Raw genomic sequence first — 16,490 nt, forward strand, 5'->3', positions numbered from 1 at the left:
AGCCCCTCAAAATTGCTATTTTTTTCCCAATCTAATTGTGATGTGAAATCAAAACTGACCTAGTTTGAGCAAACCTGGGACAAGGTTCAAAAACTGTCTAGAATCTTTCAGTGAACTTGCTCTGGATTTGGCTTCACAGATTTGATTTAATTGTAAACATTTTGCACAGCTCTAGTCTTGAGCTTCTAAAAGGGTTAATTATTTCTGATGATGGAGCAATTTTCCCTTACAAGTGTACTGTCTGTACCCAAGGCATTGAGCATATCATCATGATGTATAGATACATAAGATGTATTATCTCACTTGTCTAAATACAATTGGAAGTAGAATTATTACATAGCAAAGGCTCTTAAACTGTGACCTGCAATGCAAAGCTGACTGGTCACATAGTACTGATTCTACTCCTTGTTTCAAACTGCCTTATTGCACCAAGGTAGCTAAATATACACTCATAATACTTCCCTGATGTAACATTTCCATCTAATCAGTTGCTTTAGTAGCCATAGGGATGTCATGCAATCACAAATGCAAGAGGAGAGGGTCCTTGTGATCACCTTTGGAAAGATGTGGTGCACACTATGAAAAGACTTGAATCTAGAGTATATAGAATCTCTTTCGCACAAGATATCCCATAACTGAAAAAGAGAAGTCTTCTATTGACTAAGAAGAATCTTGTTTGTGTCAGAGCAATGCAATATTCTGTTTCTGGCTGCACAAATCCAATAAATGGATGTGGAACTTTTTATTTTTACTTGTAGGAAAATGGGTTGTCAGTAGACCGTAAGCGTTTACTGTAGAGTATGAGGGCAGTAATATCACAAAGCATACATGCTGGCATGCTGGCTGAATTACAAGAACACCAAAACATAATGAATAGGAAAAGTTTGATTCGTAGTTTTTGGTGACCAGACTTGGACTAAGATACTGAAAGAGAAATTAGTTGGTGTGAATTCTGTAGCATTCACTGAAGCATACCACAAATCACATTGTAATCTATGGAAGCATGCTATGAAGCCTTGGCAAAGACAGCATAGTGGCTTTGCAAAGAAGAATAAGTGATTTAGAGGTAGCCAGTGATTATTCCAGAAGTCCAAAAATGACACGTGACACATGCTTTTGCTACTCAGACTGTTGAGGCTTTTGCAGGATGTTTGCCACATATGTTTATGCTTGAAGAGATTATGGACCTCAGTTGGTTTCAAAGCAATATTAGGTTTTCCTAGGGAAATACAGTCGCACACTCTGCATCAGCTGCTTATTACTCAATGTCAAACTGGCTGGCAAAATGCTTACTGCAAACACTTACAGGGGTATTGGAGAAAAATGAGGGAAGACCCCTGTAACAACATATAGCAAACTTTTTTCATTCAGGTGTGTATCACAAACTATCCTCCAGAACACTCCGAAGAGTTATTTCTTCAACATCAGTTAAGATTGAGAATTCATTCTTAGCTCAGATTTAACCAAAGAACTAGATGATATAGCACAGAATAAGAAATCCACAACACAAACAATGCCAGATGTTTTTGCCTAGACCAAAAGGTGTGTTGATTTGAAATTACAAGGTCAAAAGTAAATAGCGTTATAATATACTGGGACATATCTGGTTGAGTTAAACGGAGAAGTAAGGAAAATATTGATCAGTTATTAGAATAAAAAGAATGTTTCAGAGAATAAAAAACTGAACACTGGTTATTTCATTTCTCTTAAAGAAAATTATCATCTTTTTTACTGGCCTTGATGATACCACCAGTGAAATGGAGTCTGAAAACGACAGTGATATTTTAGATAACTAATCTGAATATATAGATTAGCAATAATATCCTGACATCACCTCCAGCCTGAATCCAACCAATTTTTATTGTTGAATCTTTTGGAATTCAGTAATATTGTGGTTAACCATTTCTCCATATCTGTCAGATCATGCGCACACATGGCTGACTGCAGATGAATTCAGATAAACCTCAGAGGGCAACAGTTATTTTTCCAGGCTGCCAGTTTCTTTAAGTAGTGTAGGGAAACGTGCATAAATTGCCATCTAGTTGGATGCAATTCCAGGACAGTTATTCGAATGATTGTAACAGTGAGCAATGCAGTAAATTCAATTGATTAATGCAAAATAAATTAACTAGATTAAAAAAATCAGTTGTGATTAATCACTGTTTTAATTGCACTGTTAAATAATAATAGAATACCAGTTTAAATGTATTATAAATATTTTTGAATGTGTTTCTACATTTTCAAATATACTGATTTCAGTTACAACACAGAATATCAAGTATAGTGATCACTTTATATTTTTGCTTATAAATATTTGCACTGTAAAAAACAAAACAAAATATTTTTCAGTTCACCTCATACAAGTACTGTAGTGAGATCTCTTTATTGTGAAAGTGCAACTTACAAATGTAGACTTTATTTTTTTACATAACTGCACTCAAAAACAAAACAATGTAAAACATTAGAGCCTCCAGGTTCACTCAGTCCTACTTCTTGTTCAGCCAATCGCTAAGACAAACAAGTTTGTTTACATTTACGGGAGATACTGCTGCCTGCTTCTTATTTACAATGTCACCTGAAAGTGAGAACAGGCATTCGCATGGCACCCTTGTAGCTGTGGTTGCAAGGTGTTTACATGCCAGATATGCTAAACATTCATATGCCCCTTCATGCTTTGACCACCATTCCAGAGGACATGCTTTCATGCTGATGTCACTCATTAAAAATAATGTGTTAATTAAATTTGTGACTGAACTCCTTAAGGAAGAATTGTATGTCTCCCGCTCCAGGGTTTTACCTGTATTCCATCTTATATTTCATGTTATAGCAGTCTTGGATGATGACCCAACACATTTTGTTTGATTTAAGAACACTTTCACTGCAGATTTGACAAGATGCAAAGAAGGTACCAATTACTCCTGTGGGATTTCTGCGCCCCTCATACCTATCGTAGATTTCTTGGATTCCCCTCAGAAAAATAAGGGAGCAAGAAATCTGTGGGAAACACAAACCCCTTCTCCAGCAGCCTGGGTGCATCTCCTGGGAGCAGCTGGCAGCAGACAGCAGATTACGATGGGGGGAGGCTGGGCGTGCGTGCATCTGTGAAGAGACATGGGTGTGGGGCAGGGTGCTTGCCTGCGTGCAAACAAGCGAAGGAGACTCATTCTGTCCCTCTCACTTGCAGTTGTACTTGCTGCATCCCAGGTTTGGAGGTGTAGGGCTGAATGAAGTAGGCTCTGTCCCTTTGGCAGAGCAAAATGTAACAACTAAGCAGGCAGGCTGCTAATGTTCCCATTGATAGTTAATTGTTCCCATTCTTAGTCAATTAAGGTTTCAGAGTAGCAGCCCTGTTAGTCTGTATCCGTAAAAAGAAAAGGAATACTTGTGGCACCTTAAAGACTAACAAATTTATTAGAGCATAAGCTTTCGTGAGCTACAGCTCACTTCATCAGATGCATACAGTGGAAAATATAGTGGGGAGATTTTATATACACAGATTTCAGAGTAACAGCCGTGAACAGTCTGTATTCGCAAAAAGAAAAGGAGTACTTGTGAAGTGAGCTGTAGTTCACGAAAGCTTATGCTCAAATAAATTGGTTAGTCTCTAAGGTGCCACAAGTACTCCTTTTCTTTTTGTATATACACAGAGAACATGAAGCAATGGGTGTTACCATACAGACTGTAATGAGTGACCAGGAAAGGTGAGCTATTACCAGCAGGAGAGCCGGGCGGGGGGGGGGGGGGCGGGGGACGACCTTTTGTAGTGATAATCAAGGTGGGCCATTTCCAGCTCTTTACAAGAACAGTAGGAGGGGAAATAAACAAGGGGAAATAGTTTTACTTTGTGTAATGACCCATCCACTTCCAGTCTTTATTCGAGCCTAAGATAATTGTATCCAGTTTGCAAATTAATTCCAATTCAGCAATCTCTCCTTGGAGTCTGTTTCTGAAGGTTTTTTGTTGAAGTATTGCCACTTTTAGGTCCGTAATTGAGTGACCAGAGAGATTGAAGTGTTCTCCGACTGGTTTTTGAATGTTATAATTCTTGACGTCTGATTTGTGTCCATTTATTCTTTTACGTAGAGACTGTCGGGTTTGGCCAATATACATGGCAGAGGGGCATTGCTGGCACATGATGGTATATGTCACATTGGTAGATGCGCAGGTGAACGAGCCTCTGATAGTGTGGCTGATGTGATTAGGCCCTATGATGGTGTCCCCTGAATAGATATGTGGACACAGTAGCCAACGGGCTTTGTTGCAAGGATAGGTTCCTGGGTTAGCGTTTTTGTTGTGTGGTGTGTGGTTGCTGGTGAGTATTTGCTTCAGGTTGGGGGGCTATCTGTAAGCAAGGACTGGCCTGTCTCCCAAGATCTGTGAGAGTGATGGGTCGTCCTTCAGAATAGGTTGTAGATCCTTGATGATGCATTGGAGAGATTTTAGTTGGGGGCTGATGGTGATGGCTAGTGACGTTCTGTTATTTTCTTTGTTGGGCCTGTCCTGTGGTAGGTAACTTCTGGGTACTCTTCTGGCTCTGTCAATCTGTTTCTTCACTTCAGCAGGTGGGTATTGTAGTTGTAAGAATGCTTGATAGAGATCTTGTAGGTGTTGGTCTCTGTCTGAGGGGTTGGAGCAAATGCGGTTGTATCGTAGAGCTTGGCTGTAGACAATGGATCGTGTGGTGTGGTCTGGGTGAAAGCTGGAGGCATGTAGGTAAGTATAGCCATCAGTAGGTTTCCAGTATAGGGTGGTGTTTATGTGACCATCGCTTACTAGCACCGTAGTGTCCAGGAAGTGGATCTCTTGTGTGGACTGGTCCAGGCTGAGGTTGATGGTGGGATGGAAATTGTTGAAATCATGGTGGAATTCCTCAAGGGCTTCTTTTCCATGGGTCCAGATGATGAAGATGTCATCAATGTAGCGCAAGTAGAGTAGGGGCATTAGGGGACGAGAACTGAGGGAGCGTTTTTCTAGTCAGCCATAAAAATGTTGGCATACTGTGGGGCCATGCGGGTACCCATAGCAGTGCCGCTGATTTGAACGTATACATTGTCCCCAAATGTGAAATAGTTATGGGTGGGGACAAAATCACAAAGTTCAGCCACCAGGTTTGCCGTGACATTATCGGGGATACTGACAGCTTGTAGTCCATCTTTGTGTGGAATGTTGGTGTAGAGGGCTTCTACATCCATAGTGGCCAGGATGGTGTTTTCAGGAAAATCACCAATGGATTGTAGTTTCCTCAGGAAGTCAATGGTGTCTCAAAGATAGCTGGGAGTGCTGGTAGTGTAGGGCCTGAGGAGGGAGTCTACATAGCCAGATAATCCTGCTGTCAGGGTGCCAATGCCTGAGATGATGGGGCATCCAGAATTTCCAGGTTTATGGATCTTGGGTAGCAGATAGAATACCCCTGCTCGAGGTTCTAGGGGTGTGTCTTTCCGGATTTGTTCTTGTGCTTTTTCAGGGAGTTTCTTGAGCAGATGGTGTAGTTTCTTTTGGTAACCCTCAGTGGGATCAGAGGGTAATGGCTTGTAGAATGTGGTGTTGGAGAACTGCCTAGCAGCCTCTTGTTCATATTCCGACCTATTCATAATGACGACAGCACCTCCTTTGTCAGCCTTTTTGATTATGTCAGAGTTGTTTAAGGTTCCTTTTCCTTGCTAGAGTGGCGTAAAGGAGCCGTATTATAAATTACAGTAATGGAATTTTCAGCTAGGAAGAGCTATGTGCTTTCTCCCTTTTTTTTTGTGTGTGCCAGAGAGGCACAGTGGGGTTAGATTATAGCTCAGAATCTATTTTACTGATCCATTTAAAAAAAAAATGCAGGACAATTATTAGCAAAGCTGTATAACTTGCATGTGTGAAAGTCTGAGCCATTTAAAGTGACATTCTACTTTACAAAACACCAAAATAAAATTAATGTAATTTAAATGAAAATCCAGGATTACAAATGGAATACAGGGTATTGGTTACCAAATATTTGTAACTTAACCTTCATGTGTTTAGAAAATGCTGAACAGTTATTGTGATTTTTTTTTCTGTATGGTAGTTTAAATAAATTAAATAAGTGAAGTATTTAAGTATTAAGAATTAAGTATTTAAGTATTAAGAATTAAGTATTTCACCAAATAAGTGAAACTGGTGTGATTATATTGCATTATTTTGACAAATAAAATATGTAGAATTTTTTATTTTTGGCACAGAATTTTGGATTATTTTGGTGCAGAATTTCCCCAGGAGTAACAAATATATGATTTCTAAAGATAGCTACAGCACTCAACCCAAGGTTTTAGAATCTGACATGCCTTTCAAAATCTTGAGAGGTACAAGGTGTGCAACATGTTGTCAGAAGTCTTAAAAGAGCAACACTCCAATGTGGAAACTACAGAGCCCGAACCACCAAAAAAGAAAATCAACCTTCTGTTGGTGGAATCTGACTCAAATGATTTAAATGAATGTGCATCAGTCTGCACTTCTTTGGATCGTTATTGAGCAGTACCCATCATCAGCACTGTATTCTGAGTTGTAACTGAAATCAGTATAGATGAAAACATGCAAAAATATTTAAATAAATGCTATTCTATTATTGTTTAATAGTGCGATTAAAACTGCAATTAATCACAACTATTTTTTTAATCTTGTGATTAATTTTTTAAAATCATTTTATAGCCCCAAACAATACATATATTGATTTGATTTGTCTTGATGCTGGTTTATTGTCACTTGAGGTAAATAAAATTTTGCTGCTGATACCCAAAGCAGTATCTGCTTATTATATATTGTCTTACAGTATTTGTTTATGTAAGCAAGTATGCCTCACTTTTTACAATAACAAGTAACCAGAGGATAAAAAGATAGCATCATTCCTAATGCACTCAATTTAAATAAGTAAAAGTGATTTCAGCGACTACATATATCTGAGACCATGCAACAATTTTTGTGGGTTTTACAAATCATATTTTCCTATTTTAAATATTTTTCTCACCCCAGTTGCTCTGTGCAAGACCCATACAAATAACTGACTGTCCAGAGGAAAAAGCAAAGCTGACTCAAACAAAATGCTGTTAGATATACAAAGTAAACAAACAGGAAAAAATGGAGATAAAATTGTATCTCATTTCCAGTTACAGTAACTGTAGGTATTACTTGTAACAATTGAGGATTGAAAAAAAATTCACACACACGAGATTTGGATTGAAATTATATCTTTAACTAAAGTGCTTAATTGCTACTAGGGCAATAATTAATATAACCTGTGAAAAGCAATTTAGTTTTGAAGTTTTGACCTCTATTCAAGAAAGCACTTAAGGACATGCTTAAATTTAGTCATAGGTTTAAGTCCCATTGAAATCAATGGAGTTTAGACGCCCTTCCTGAACTGAGATGCTCTCCTAAATTAGGGATTTTCACACCTTGGACTGATAATGTGAAAAAAAAAAAGAGATCGCTTCTCTGAGTTAGTGTTACCGTGAAGGACGACAGGGCCCATGTATTCTGCAACAAAGTGGATTCAGACATCAGCACCATGCATTTGCTGAGAGTGGGCACCCAAAAGACAATCAGATTTTATACAAGATGTCCCACTCAGCTGGGGGCTGGGATAGAAAGAAGAGATCACTTGTATCAGACATTGTTTATGTCTGAATCCACTTTGGGGTACTTATGTGGCCATATTTGAGTCTCCCCGTATTTGAGTCTTCAATGTAGTTATCCTTACTGAGGTATGGAAGAACTATTATCCTAATTTTACAGATAGGAAACTGAGACACAAAGCAACTAAGTGACTTTCCCAAGGTCATGCAGTACATCTGTGGCAGAGCAGAGAACTGAACCCAAGTTTCCCAACTTCAAGGCTAACCCGCCAACCACTGCACTATTCTGCCTTTCTCATCTGCCCTACTACTTTACCTGCCTATTCCATTCTTGTGAGCAAGTGGAGTGCTGCAAGAATTCGGGTCTTGAGGAATCTAAGCAGGATTTATTTCGTTGTCTTTTTCACAAGCAAGGCCGAAGAGATTGGAAATTCACACATGCATACCAAAGAAATAAAGAAAAACTGGTAGGTCTAATTTTTGGCCTACCAGCATTGACCGTCCCCATAAACAAATCCAGTGTATAACTCGCTTGCCACAGATAGAAAAAGATATAGCACAAACAGAATTTGAGTAATAAATAAAAGATTAAATGGCTAGGACTAAAGTTTAAGGACCAGATTCTCAGTTGGTGTAACTGACTTTGGATTGTCCTTGTGCATTCTGCACCAATACTATTTGTTAAGTATTGTTCCCCTTTCTATTATCTGTGAAGTGAATTACTATGTTCAAATCTTTCTCTTTTCAGTTGTCTATGAGCACAGGTCAAGATTAGAAAAGTCTTTACAGAAGGAAAGGCTTGAACATAAGAAAGCAAAAGAAGGTAAACTCTTGTTTTTCATTTTTCTCAGTTATATATGTTAATTTTATAAATTATGGATCCCTGTAATTCACTGGTAGGTCCACTGCTATAGACAGGTTGCTAGACACAGCATATTGAATTTCTATGATATAAATATGTGCACAAGTCCTTTTATTGGATATTTAAAAACAAAAACAAACCCTCCATTTCATGCATGCCATAAAGTACTCAGCTTTAAACACACAAGTTTCTGAATTGGGGCCTAAGTACATGCTTAAAACGCCTGTCCTGAATAGAGATGATTTGTGAATCTGGATCTTAGTTAAATGTCCTTGAATAACACAGTACTGGACATATGCTGTGTTTGATTATGCAAATAATACATGTTTTTCTTTTTAAAAAGACACCCTCTGCAAAAGTTTTAAGAGTACAATACTTTTGTTAACTTTTCTAACTTATTTTTCATGGTGTAAATTCCTTGGTTGAAATTTTAAGGCATGAGGTCATGAAAGTCCACCCTGTACTCTTCCTAAAAATAGTTCCTGGTAGCTAGGCGATTCATGGCCCTTCAGTTAAAGTAACTTGTTTGATACAAAAAATTAAAAAGCATTAAAAGCTGTTTGGGGTTTTCTTGCCCTAAAATCCTAGATGGTTTTGTGGTGCCATCTAGTGGACAATAAATCGTTAGTTTTGTAAAGGGCAGGCCATCTTTTTCAGAGTTAGAAAATAAATAAATCTAGTACATAAGACTTCTGAAACACATTTTGTTTCCCACCAGTAGTCCCAGGCTTGCCTTGGCATACGTTGTACAGTACTGGTATAAACTGTTTTATATGCAAATACTTTGACAATCAGATATAAAATTCAGAGTATTTCCTTAGTTTTTATAGTTCCTCAGGAAAGCTGTAAATGCAACATTCCCCAACTTTGTAGCTACTTTGTATTCAAAATACCTTCTTGTAAATGGGAATTCCACACACAGAGTACCTACGGACTCTGGTCCCCAAGCTTTTTTGTCAGTGAAATATTTCTTTAATAGTCTCCTTTTTTTTATTATTATTATTTCCTAGACTTTCTTGTTTATAAATTGGAAGCACAAGAAACACTAAATAAAGGAAGGGTAAGTAAAAAAAAAAAAAAAAGACACTATTTATTTACAAAGGAAAGGATAGGGTATGTAATTAAAACCATTCAAAAAGATAAGAGACTTATAAAACCCTATTGAAATAGCCTTGACTTATTCCACTTTTGTTACGTATGTTAAATGCACCCTGTTAGAAAGATCCAAAAGATGTGAGTTCTAGTAAGAGAGGGAGTTTCTTTCTAGGGAATTACTTTGGAAAAACACTCCTCCGCTTATACTATAGTAGCTGAAGTTAATGGTACTCTTTTTATAATAGCTGTCTCCTATCAGCCAATCTTGACTGGAGAAAACTGAATAGGGAGAGAAATAGAGATAAGAAGGTATCATAAATCCTGTTGCTGCTGTACTTTTCTCATTGGACAGAGCCAGAGTCTTGTAACCAGTGGTTTTTTGATTGGCAAGTTAAAATCCCCAAGAAAGTTTGGCTTGTGCAATAGCTGCCAGGAGGAAAGCTGAGACTGTCATTGGAAATATATTTGAGGTCTGTAAAGAGCTCTTTGTAATGATAATAAGTGAAAGCATATTGCTGTTTATTTTGGGTCTAAAGTGGGAAGGAAAGAGCGGGAGGAATAGTAGTGTAATTAAAAAATACATTACTACTGCACCTATTGCAGAATTGCTATCCCTGATATATTTCAGAACCAAAGGGAGACCAGATCAGGTAGGCTCCATGCTGAATTATAATTGCTAGTTTACAGCTTCTGTATAATATCCTTTACAAAGAATAGGAACATGAAAGTGCATCAGGATATGAGATTCTGCTGTCCCTAATTAACGTTAATATTTTCATTTCTCAGCAAGATTCAAATAGCAGATATAGCACACTGAATGTACAACACCAAATGTTGAAGGTAGGTACCAGCGAGATTCTCTTTTGGGGAGTAGCAATATGGGATATAAACATACTAATTTTTCTTGGCCCATCTCTAAGAGTCAGTGTATTGTTTCAAAAAGATATTTTCCTTTCATGAATGTACTTTAAGGATAAACTGATTGCATCATGTATTGAATAGCTGTGTTTTCTGGTGAGTTACGTAATTATTTGAGGAGGCCATTGACATGCATACCACTAGGTAAAATTGGAAAGATTTTGCATATTAGAAATTGTACTCAATATCCAAAGTAATAAATACTTTGACATACATTCTGGAAATAGTTTCAAGAAATTTTTATAGTTGGGATGCGGCAATCAAATAATTACTCCTTTTGCCATTGTTTTGCGTCAAATAGAATGACTTCAGTGCAGATATTATGCACAGATCCATTGAAAAAGGTGGAATGCGTTATTCAGTTATGCTTGTTGCAAATATAATATGTAGTGGGGAACATGTACATTAAAATATGCAGTGGCAAGTAACTTTGTGTACACAATTAATAGCCCTTCTTAAATGGCAGCTAGCTCTGCTTCAGTATATTTTATTAGACGAATATCTTGTAATTTAATAATTATAGTCTTCTGGTGTTTAGTAATTTTTCATCTTAGATGCAGCTATATGCATAGCAAAAGATTCCTGGAAGGTAATGAAAAAGAGAAGCTTAAAAAAATTAAATGGCGTGTTTAGCCAGTGAAAGTGGGTTTATTTGTAGGATTGCAATTTCAATAGCTAGCCAACGTTGCGTGGTTTTTTAAAGTTCTTAATTGAAGAAGAATGAACGCACAATGCAGGTTAGTTTTAAACTTGTACTTTATGACATGAGCCTTTAAGGTTACTACAGCAAAAGAACTAGAGTTAGTGTCATAGACTCATGCCTTTAGGGTGGGATTTTTCAAAAAGTGCTCCACATTGACCTAACTCTGCTCCATTGAAATCAACAGTTAAACTCACCCTGACATCCGTAAGGACAGCGTATTAGTGTTTTTGAAAATCCTGTGCTTGAGGGAAATTTTCAGAAGTACCTACAGGATTTAGGAACACGGTCCCATTGATAATCATGGGAGTTGTGCTCCTAAATCCTTCCAGCATTTTTGAAGTCTTTCCAGCTCCAGTGGGTTTTCTGGTTACTCTTGATGAATACTTATGAGAAACTTTATTCACCATTATAGATTAAAGGGTTCCCTTGGATTTACAGCGATATCTCTGCTATTGCAAGTCTTTTGTATGGAAACTGTTAGCCAGTCCAGCACCACTGAAGTCAATGGGAACTTTTGCCATTGACCTCAGAGGAGCTGGATAATGTATGTAAAGAAACCTTTGGGAGCATGCTGTAAAGAATTTTCTGATGTTTCCAACAGAGGTAATATTCCAGATTGGCTGTAGAAACAGCAGACAAGTCATTGACAATATTGACTTCTAATATTGCTGTGGATCCAGATTATTAATGGAGAGTTTCTGCCTCTGAGAAAGTGTATTCAGCAACTCTCAGAGGGGTATAACAGCTGCCAAGGGGGATGGTAAGTCCCTGGAACAGGGAGCTACAGAGACACAGAGGCAATTTTGTGTTGAGTAGGAACTGTAGTGTACCGGCTTTGAATAATAAACTTCTTGTTATGAATGCTTTCTATTCATCTGGATTTAATTAACAAATTGCCAAAGATGATAATAGCCAGATATGCAGGTGCAGAACTCCTTCCAGTGTTCAATTTGGCATTTGCAGAGTCAACATGAAGAATTAAAAAAACAGCATGCAGACCTCGAGGAGGAACACCGAAAACAAGGAGAAGACTTTAGAAGAACATTCAGCGATCACAAGCAGAAATATGTACAAATACAGGAAGAGAAAGAGCAGGAACTCTCCAAGCTAAAGGGTATATGCAGCCATACTCAGTCATACCACACAGCTTAAAACTCTTCACCTGACACTGCTTTTTTAAACAGAAATCAGTACCAGTGTGTGTGACCGAGAATGGGGTTGGGCATGCATGTACATGCTCACTCACGCACACCAAGCATAAGAGGTCATCGTTCATGCTCACTCAGCATTAATGAACTTGGCCTTGAAAATTTAAGGTTGTGTTTTTGTATGGGGGTCAGAGCAACACATTAATGTCCGCACAAGCTCCTTGGATTTCTGTGCACTGATCTCATGTATTTTACTACTGCAGTTATGTGGCATTTTATGCCATTTATATAATAATCCTTTTTTTGTACATCACCTTGAATTAGGCTTTCATGGTATTTAAGAGCAAATACTTTAAAACTTGTGGTATTAAAATTACGATAGCATAAATCTGATTGAGTTCAGTCTTTGCATTCTGTTTTGTTTTTAATAGAATCTCTGTATAATTTGCGTGAGGAGAATAGACACCTGAGAAAAGCACACCAAGATATTCATACCCAGCTACAAGATGTCAAGGTTGGTTTCTGTTCCCTAGAAATAGAACCTCCTCCTAGTGTATGTGAAATTCTTTGCCATTATTTCAACAACTTGGAGGTAGGTTATGAGGGAAATGTTTAACTTTTCTGAAAAAAATGACTAAAATATAGTCATTTGGTTTGTTTACCTGCCGCGTCTGTAGGTTCGGCCAATCGCGGCTCCCACTGGCCACGGTTTGCTGCTCCAGGCCAATGGGAGCTGCTGGAAGTGATGGCCAGTACATCCCTCGGCCCATACCGAGCATGATCCAACATGGTTCTGTCTATAAGACTGTTTTATTTTATTTGCAAAAGGAAAGGTTTCTTCATAAACTTCCATGTGTCTTTTGGTAAATAATGTTAATATTGATGTGCATTCCATTTCAGGTCCTATCTCTCCACATCTGCTCCAACTTTCAACTGTGGTTACAAAACTCAGACTTTAAATTTGGTGTTTGCTGCTACCACTGATATTGAACTCCACATTAAACACACATTAAAAAAATTCAAAGTGTGTGTTATTCCCAGTTAGGATTTTTAAATTTGAAAAATCTGTGGGGATATATTTCAATTGAAGGTTAAGCTGGTGCAACCCAGAACAAACAATATGAAACATGTAACATTCTTCTTTTTTATGTAGCAACAGCATAAGAATTTACTCTCCCAACATGACCAGCTTGTAGTGACGTTGGAAGACCACAAGAGTGCACTAGCTGCTGCACAGGTCAGAAAGGAAAACAGAAATATCAGCTCTCCTTTTTATGAGATCTGTTTAATCTTCCTGGATCTTTTTTATCTTACCTCAGCTGACTATAATCTTATGCATGCAGCTTTTTGCATGGGAATCTGCAGTTAACACCTTGCTACACACTCAGGGAAAAATGCATGCCTTGACGTGCTGCTGCTAAATTTGAAAATTATAGCAAATTAAATAATTTTTTTTGGTCTTTGGCAGCTCCATTATGGGTCCAACTGAGCATATGCATTACTGATAAGAGTGATAGCTTTCCAGTTTGATAGACTGCAGAAGGCTTTCCTTTCTTTCTCTTTCTCCTATAGAACTCTGGTTAACTCAAGGTGTCAAGGCTCTGACACTTGAGGAACATGTCACGTTTAAAGAACTGGTTCACTTAAGCCGATGAGGTCTAGCTTTGTGTATGTTCTAGCATAACAAAGCAGGTGGAATGTAAGTGACTAGCTGGTTCAGTAGAGACAGAGTGTGCATGGAGGAACATAGAACATCACATGGGCTTTGGAGACACTATAAAGGAGGAGCATTAACAAGCTTTAAAAAATTCTATATACACAGCCAGCCAGCTATTCCAGTAGTAGCCACATGTCCCAATAGTGAGGTATAGGTTGTCTGCTTATCTTGGGGAAACTATTACCAAAAGATCAAGGAGGATAATGATGAAAAGAAAAGTTCTGGGGGAAGCTAGGATGGTAGTTAGTATGGTAAGAGAAAGGATCAGGAAGGAAAACAGGAATCTAGTGTAAGTAAAAAAAACACTTATCAAAATCTCTGGAATCATGAGTGGGAGCTATATGATTGTATGTTCCTTTCTAAATTTTGTTTGCTGTTGTAGGTAGGTTATGTACTAATAGGCCAGTGTTTTGATGTTCTTCCATAATTGTATTTCATGGACTGAAAAAAGTAAAAACATGTCATTTCAGATAGCAATATGTGCTGGAGGCCAATTTTTCAAAGTAGTAGGCAATAATTTTTCTTCCACTATCGGCTAAAATCCAGGGGGTCTGTTTGCTAAACTCTTCAAAAATAGGTCTCCTGTAATCCCACCTAGGGCCTAAGCCAAAGTCTACTGAAGCCAATGGGAAACTTTTCATTGATTTTCGCTGGGCTTTGGTTCGTCCCCTTAAACACAAAACCTACACTTGCTTTTCTTTAGACTTTATCTGTCCACGTACATAATGTTACATTCATCTTATTAAACAGAGTACTCATACATCTTGTGAATTCTCTGAAATCAACAGGCGATACTTAACACAGTTTGCATAGCTTTTCTTGCAGACCTGCTGAAGAAAGGATTCACAGCAGTACCACTCAGACAAACCATTCAAAAAGGCACCCCATTATTGTTGGACATATGGTAGATATTTAAAAGGATGGATAATGTCAGCAGTCAACACTACATTGATATTTTGACCTGAATCTTTAAAGTACCACCACTTACCTGGATTTCTATAGCTCAAAGAGCTAGAAAAGTTAATATATATTATAAACTCTATTTTCACACAATATTAATTCTCTTTAGGCTAAGATCTCAGATAACAACTTTTAGCATGGAATGATTTGTATAGTGGGGTGGAGTATAGCATCAATGTTTGAGTCCTGAATTGGAGGAACTGAGAACACTGTTAAGAATATCCTGTATATAGTAATCTCTCTATATGGCCGGTAAGGGGAAAGAAAATTTAGATTCAAGGATAACCTTTTATGTTTAAGACCCTTATTCCAGTTTTATCTAGGGACTGTAGTTAATATTGTCTTTAATCTTTTCTGTAAAATGTATAGTCAGAGACTCCAATGAATCAAGCAGGGGAGGGGGACACAGAGAAAGCAAGAGCTCCCTCCAGAAAAGCCAGACTTGTAATTACTTCACATTCTGCTTTGCTTTTAGGCCTGTCCATTTTAATCGATGCCATAGTGTTTTGAAGATGCTTTGAGGTGCGTCTAACTTCGGAGCTATTATCATATACTGCATCATGTCAATCTGTAGCACTGTGGATTTTGTTTTGTATCAATATTCTACATTGATATATGATGCATCATATCTGTCTGCTGTACTATTGATTGTTATGATATTACATCGAATACTCAAAGGGACCTTACAATCACTGGGTGTGTACTGTAGCCAATTGCTAAACCTTCATTTGGATTTTTTTTTAATCACCAAAGAAAACTTGGAGTTTTTACCAAAATGATAACTTGAAGCATTTCATTTTATTTATTCCCAAATCAGTAGTTCCTCACAAAAGTAACAGAGAATCTGATGCCTTTAGAATCCACTCTTTCCCCTCAAACAATAAAGAATGCTTTGAGCGATTTTTAAGTGTTGTTTAAAGCTGAGTGATTGTGTGGCAAGTTTTAGCTCCAAATAGTGTTAAATGTTTTCCCACAGAGTTATAAACCTTAAAACAAGGAGAGGGGAAGTGGAACAGGAGAAGGTGGAGGGGTTATATGTAAATGGTAAGCCGCAGTGCTAGGCACTACCTTTCGTGTATCTGATAGATGTAATTGGTTATGAAAGATGCCCCTTCTGAAAATATCCTGCTTTCTGAGTTGAATGGTTTTTCTTATACACCTGCTTTATGGGGAGTGGCTTGTGAAAAGTTTCCCAATCCTGCCTGAACGTCCAGCATGGGTAGCTTGCTGAAAATGAATAGATCTTCTATTGGTCAGAAAAACATCAGTGCAGTTGCAAAGAAGTGGATCCCTGACATCTTACTTTGGGGTGTGAAGGGATATTTAACAGCTCTAAATTTATCTTTTCCCTTCCCACTCACTTCCTTCCACCATTGGGAGTGTTGTTACTTTATTTGTTGTGTTCCATTAAAGTTGCTCCAGCTTGATTGATTTTTTTTTCTCCCATAATATTTTCTCTTGACTCTTATCTATTGGTAACAATTCTCTAAATGTT

At 37.8% G+C, this 16,490-nt stretch overlaps 1 protein-coding gene across 4 annotated transcripts in view; it reads left to right on the forward strand.

The window, feature by feature from the left end:
• GOLIM4 (golgi integral membrane protein 4) overlaps window positions 1-16,490 on the forward strand; it is a 65,324-nt gene that overhangs the window by 31,512 nt on the left and 17,322 nt on the right. For 2 of the 4 annotated variants that reach the window (XM_073359452.1, XM_073359454.1), the window contains exons 3-7: window positions 8,341-8,415; window positions 9,465-9,514; window positions 10,336-10,389; window positions 12,134-12,284; window positions 12,750-12,832. In XM_073359452.1, the coding sequence (XP_073215553.1) occupies window positions 8,341-8,415; window positions 9,465-9,514; window positions 10,336-10,389; window positions 12,134-12,284; window positions 12,750-12,832 (413 nt within the window). Of the gene's footprint in view, window positions 1-8,340; window positions 8,416-9,464; window positions 9,515-10,335; window positions 10,390-12,133; window positions 12,285-12,749; window positions 12,833-13,471; window positions 13,556-16,490 lie in introns of all 4 variants that reach the window. The other 2 variants (XM_073359451.1, XM_073359453.1) reach the window with 2 other exon arrangements.

This window comes from Lepidochelys kempii, chromosome 9, assembly GCF_965140265.1.
Source record: "Lepidochelys kempii isolate rLepKem1 chromosome 9, rLepKem1.hap2, whole genome shotgun sequence".
In the NCBI taxonomy this organism is placed as follows: Eukaryota; Metazoa; Chordata; order Testudines; family Cheloniidae; genus Lepidochelys; species Lepidochelys kempii.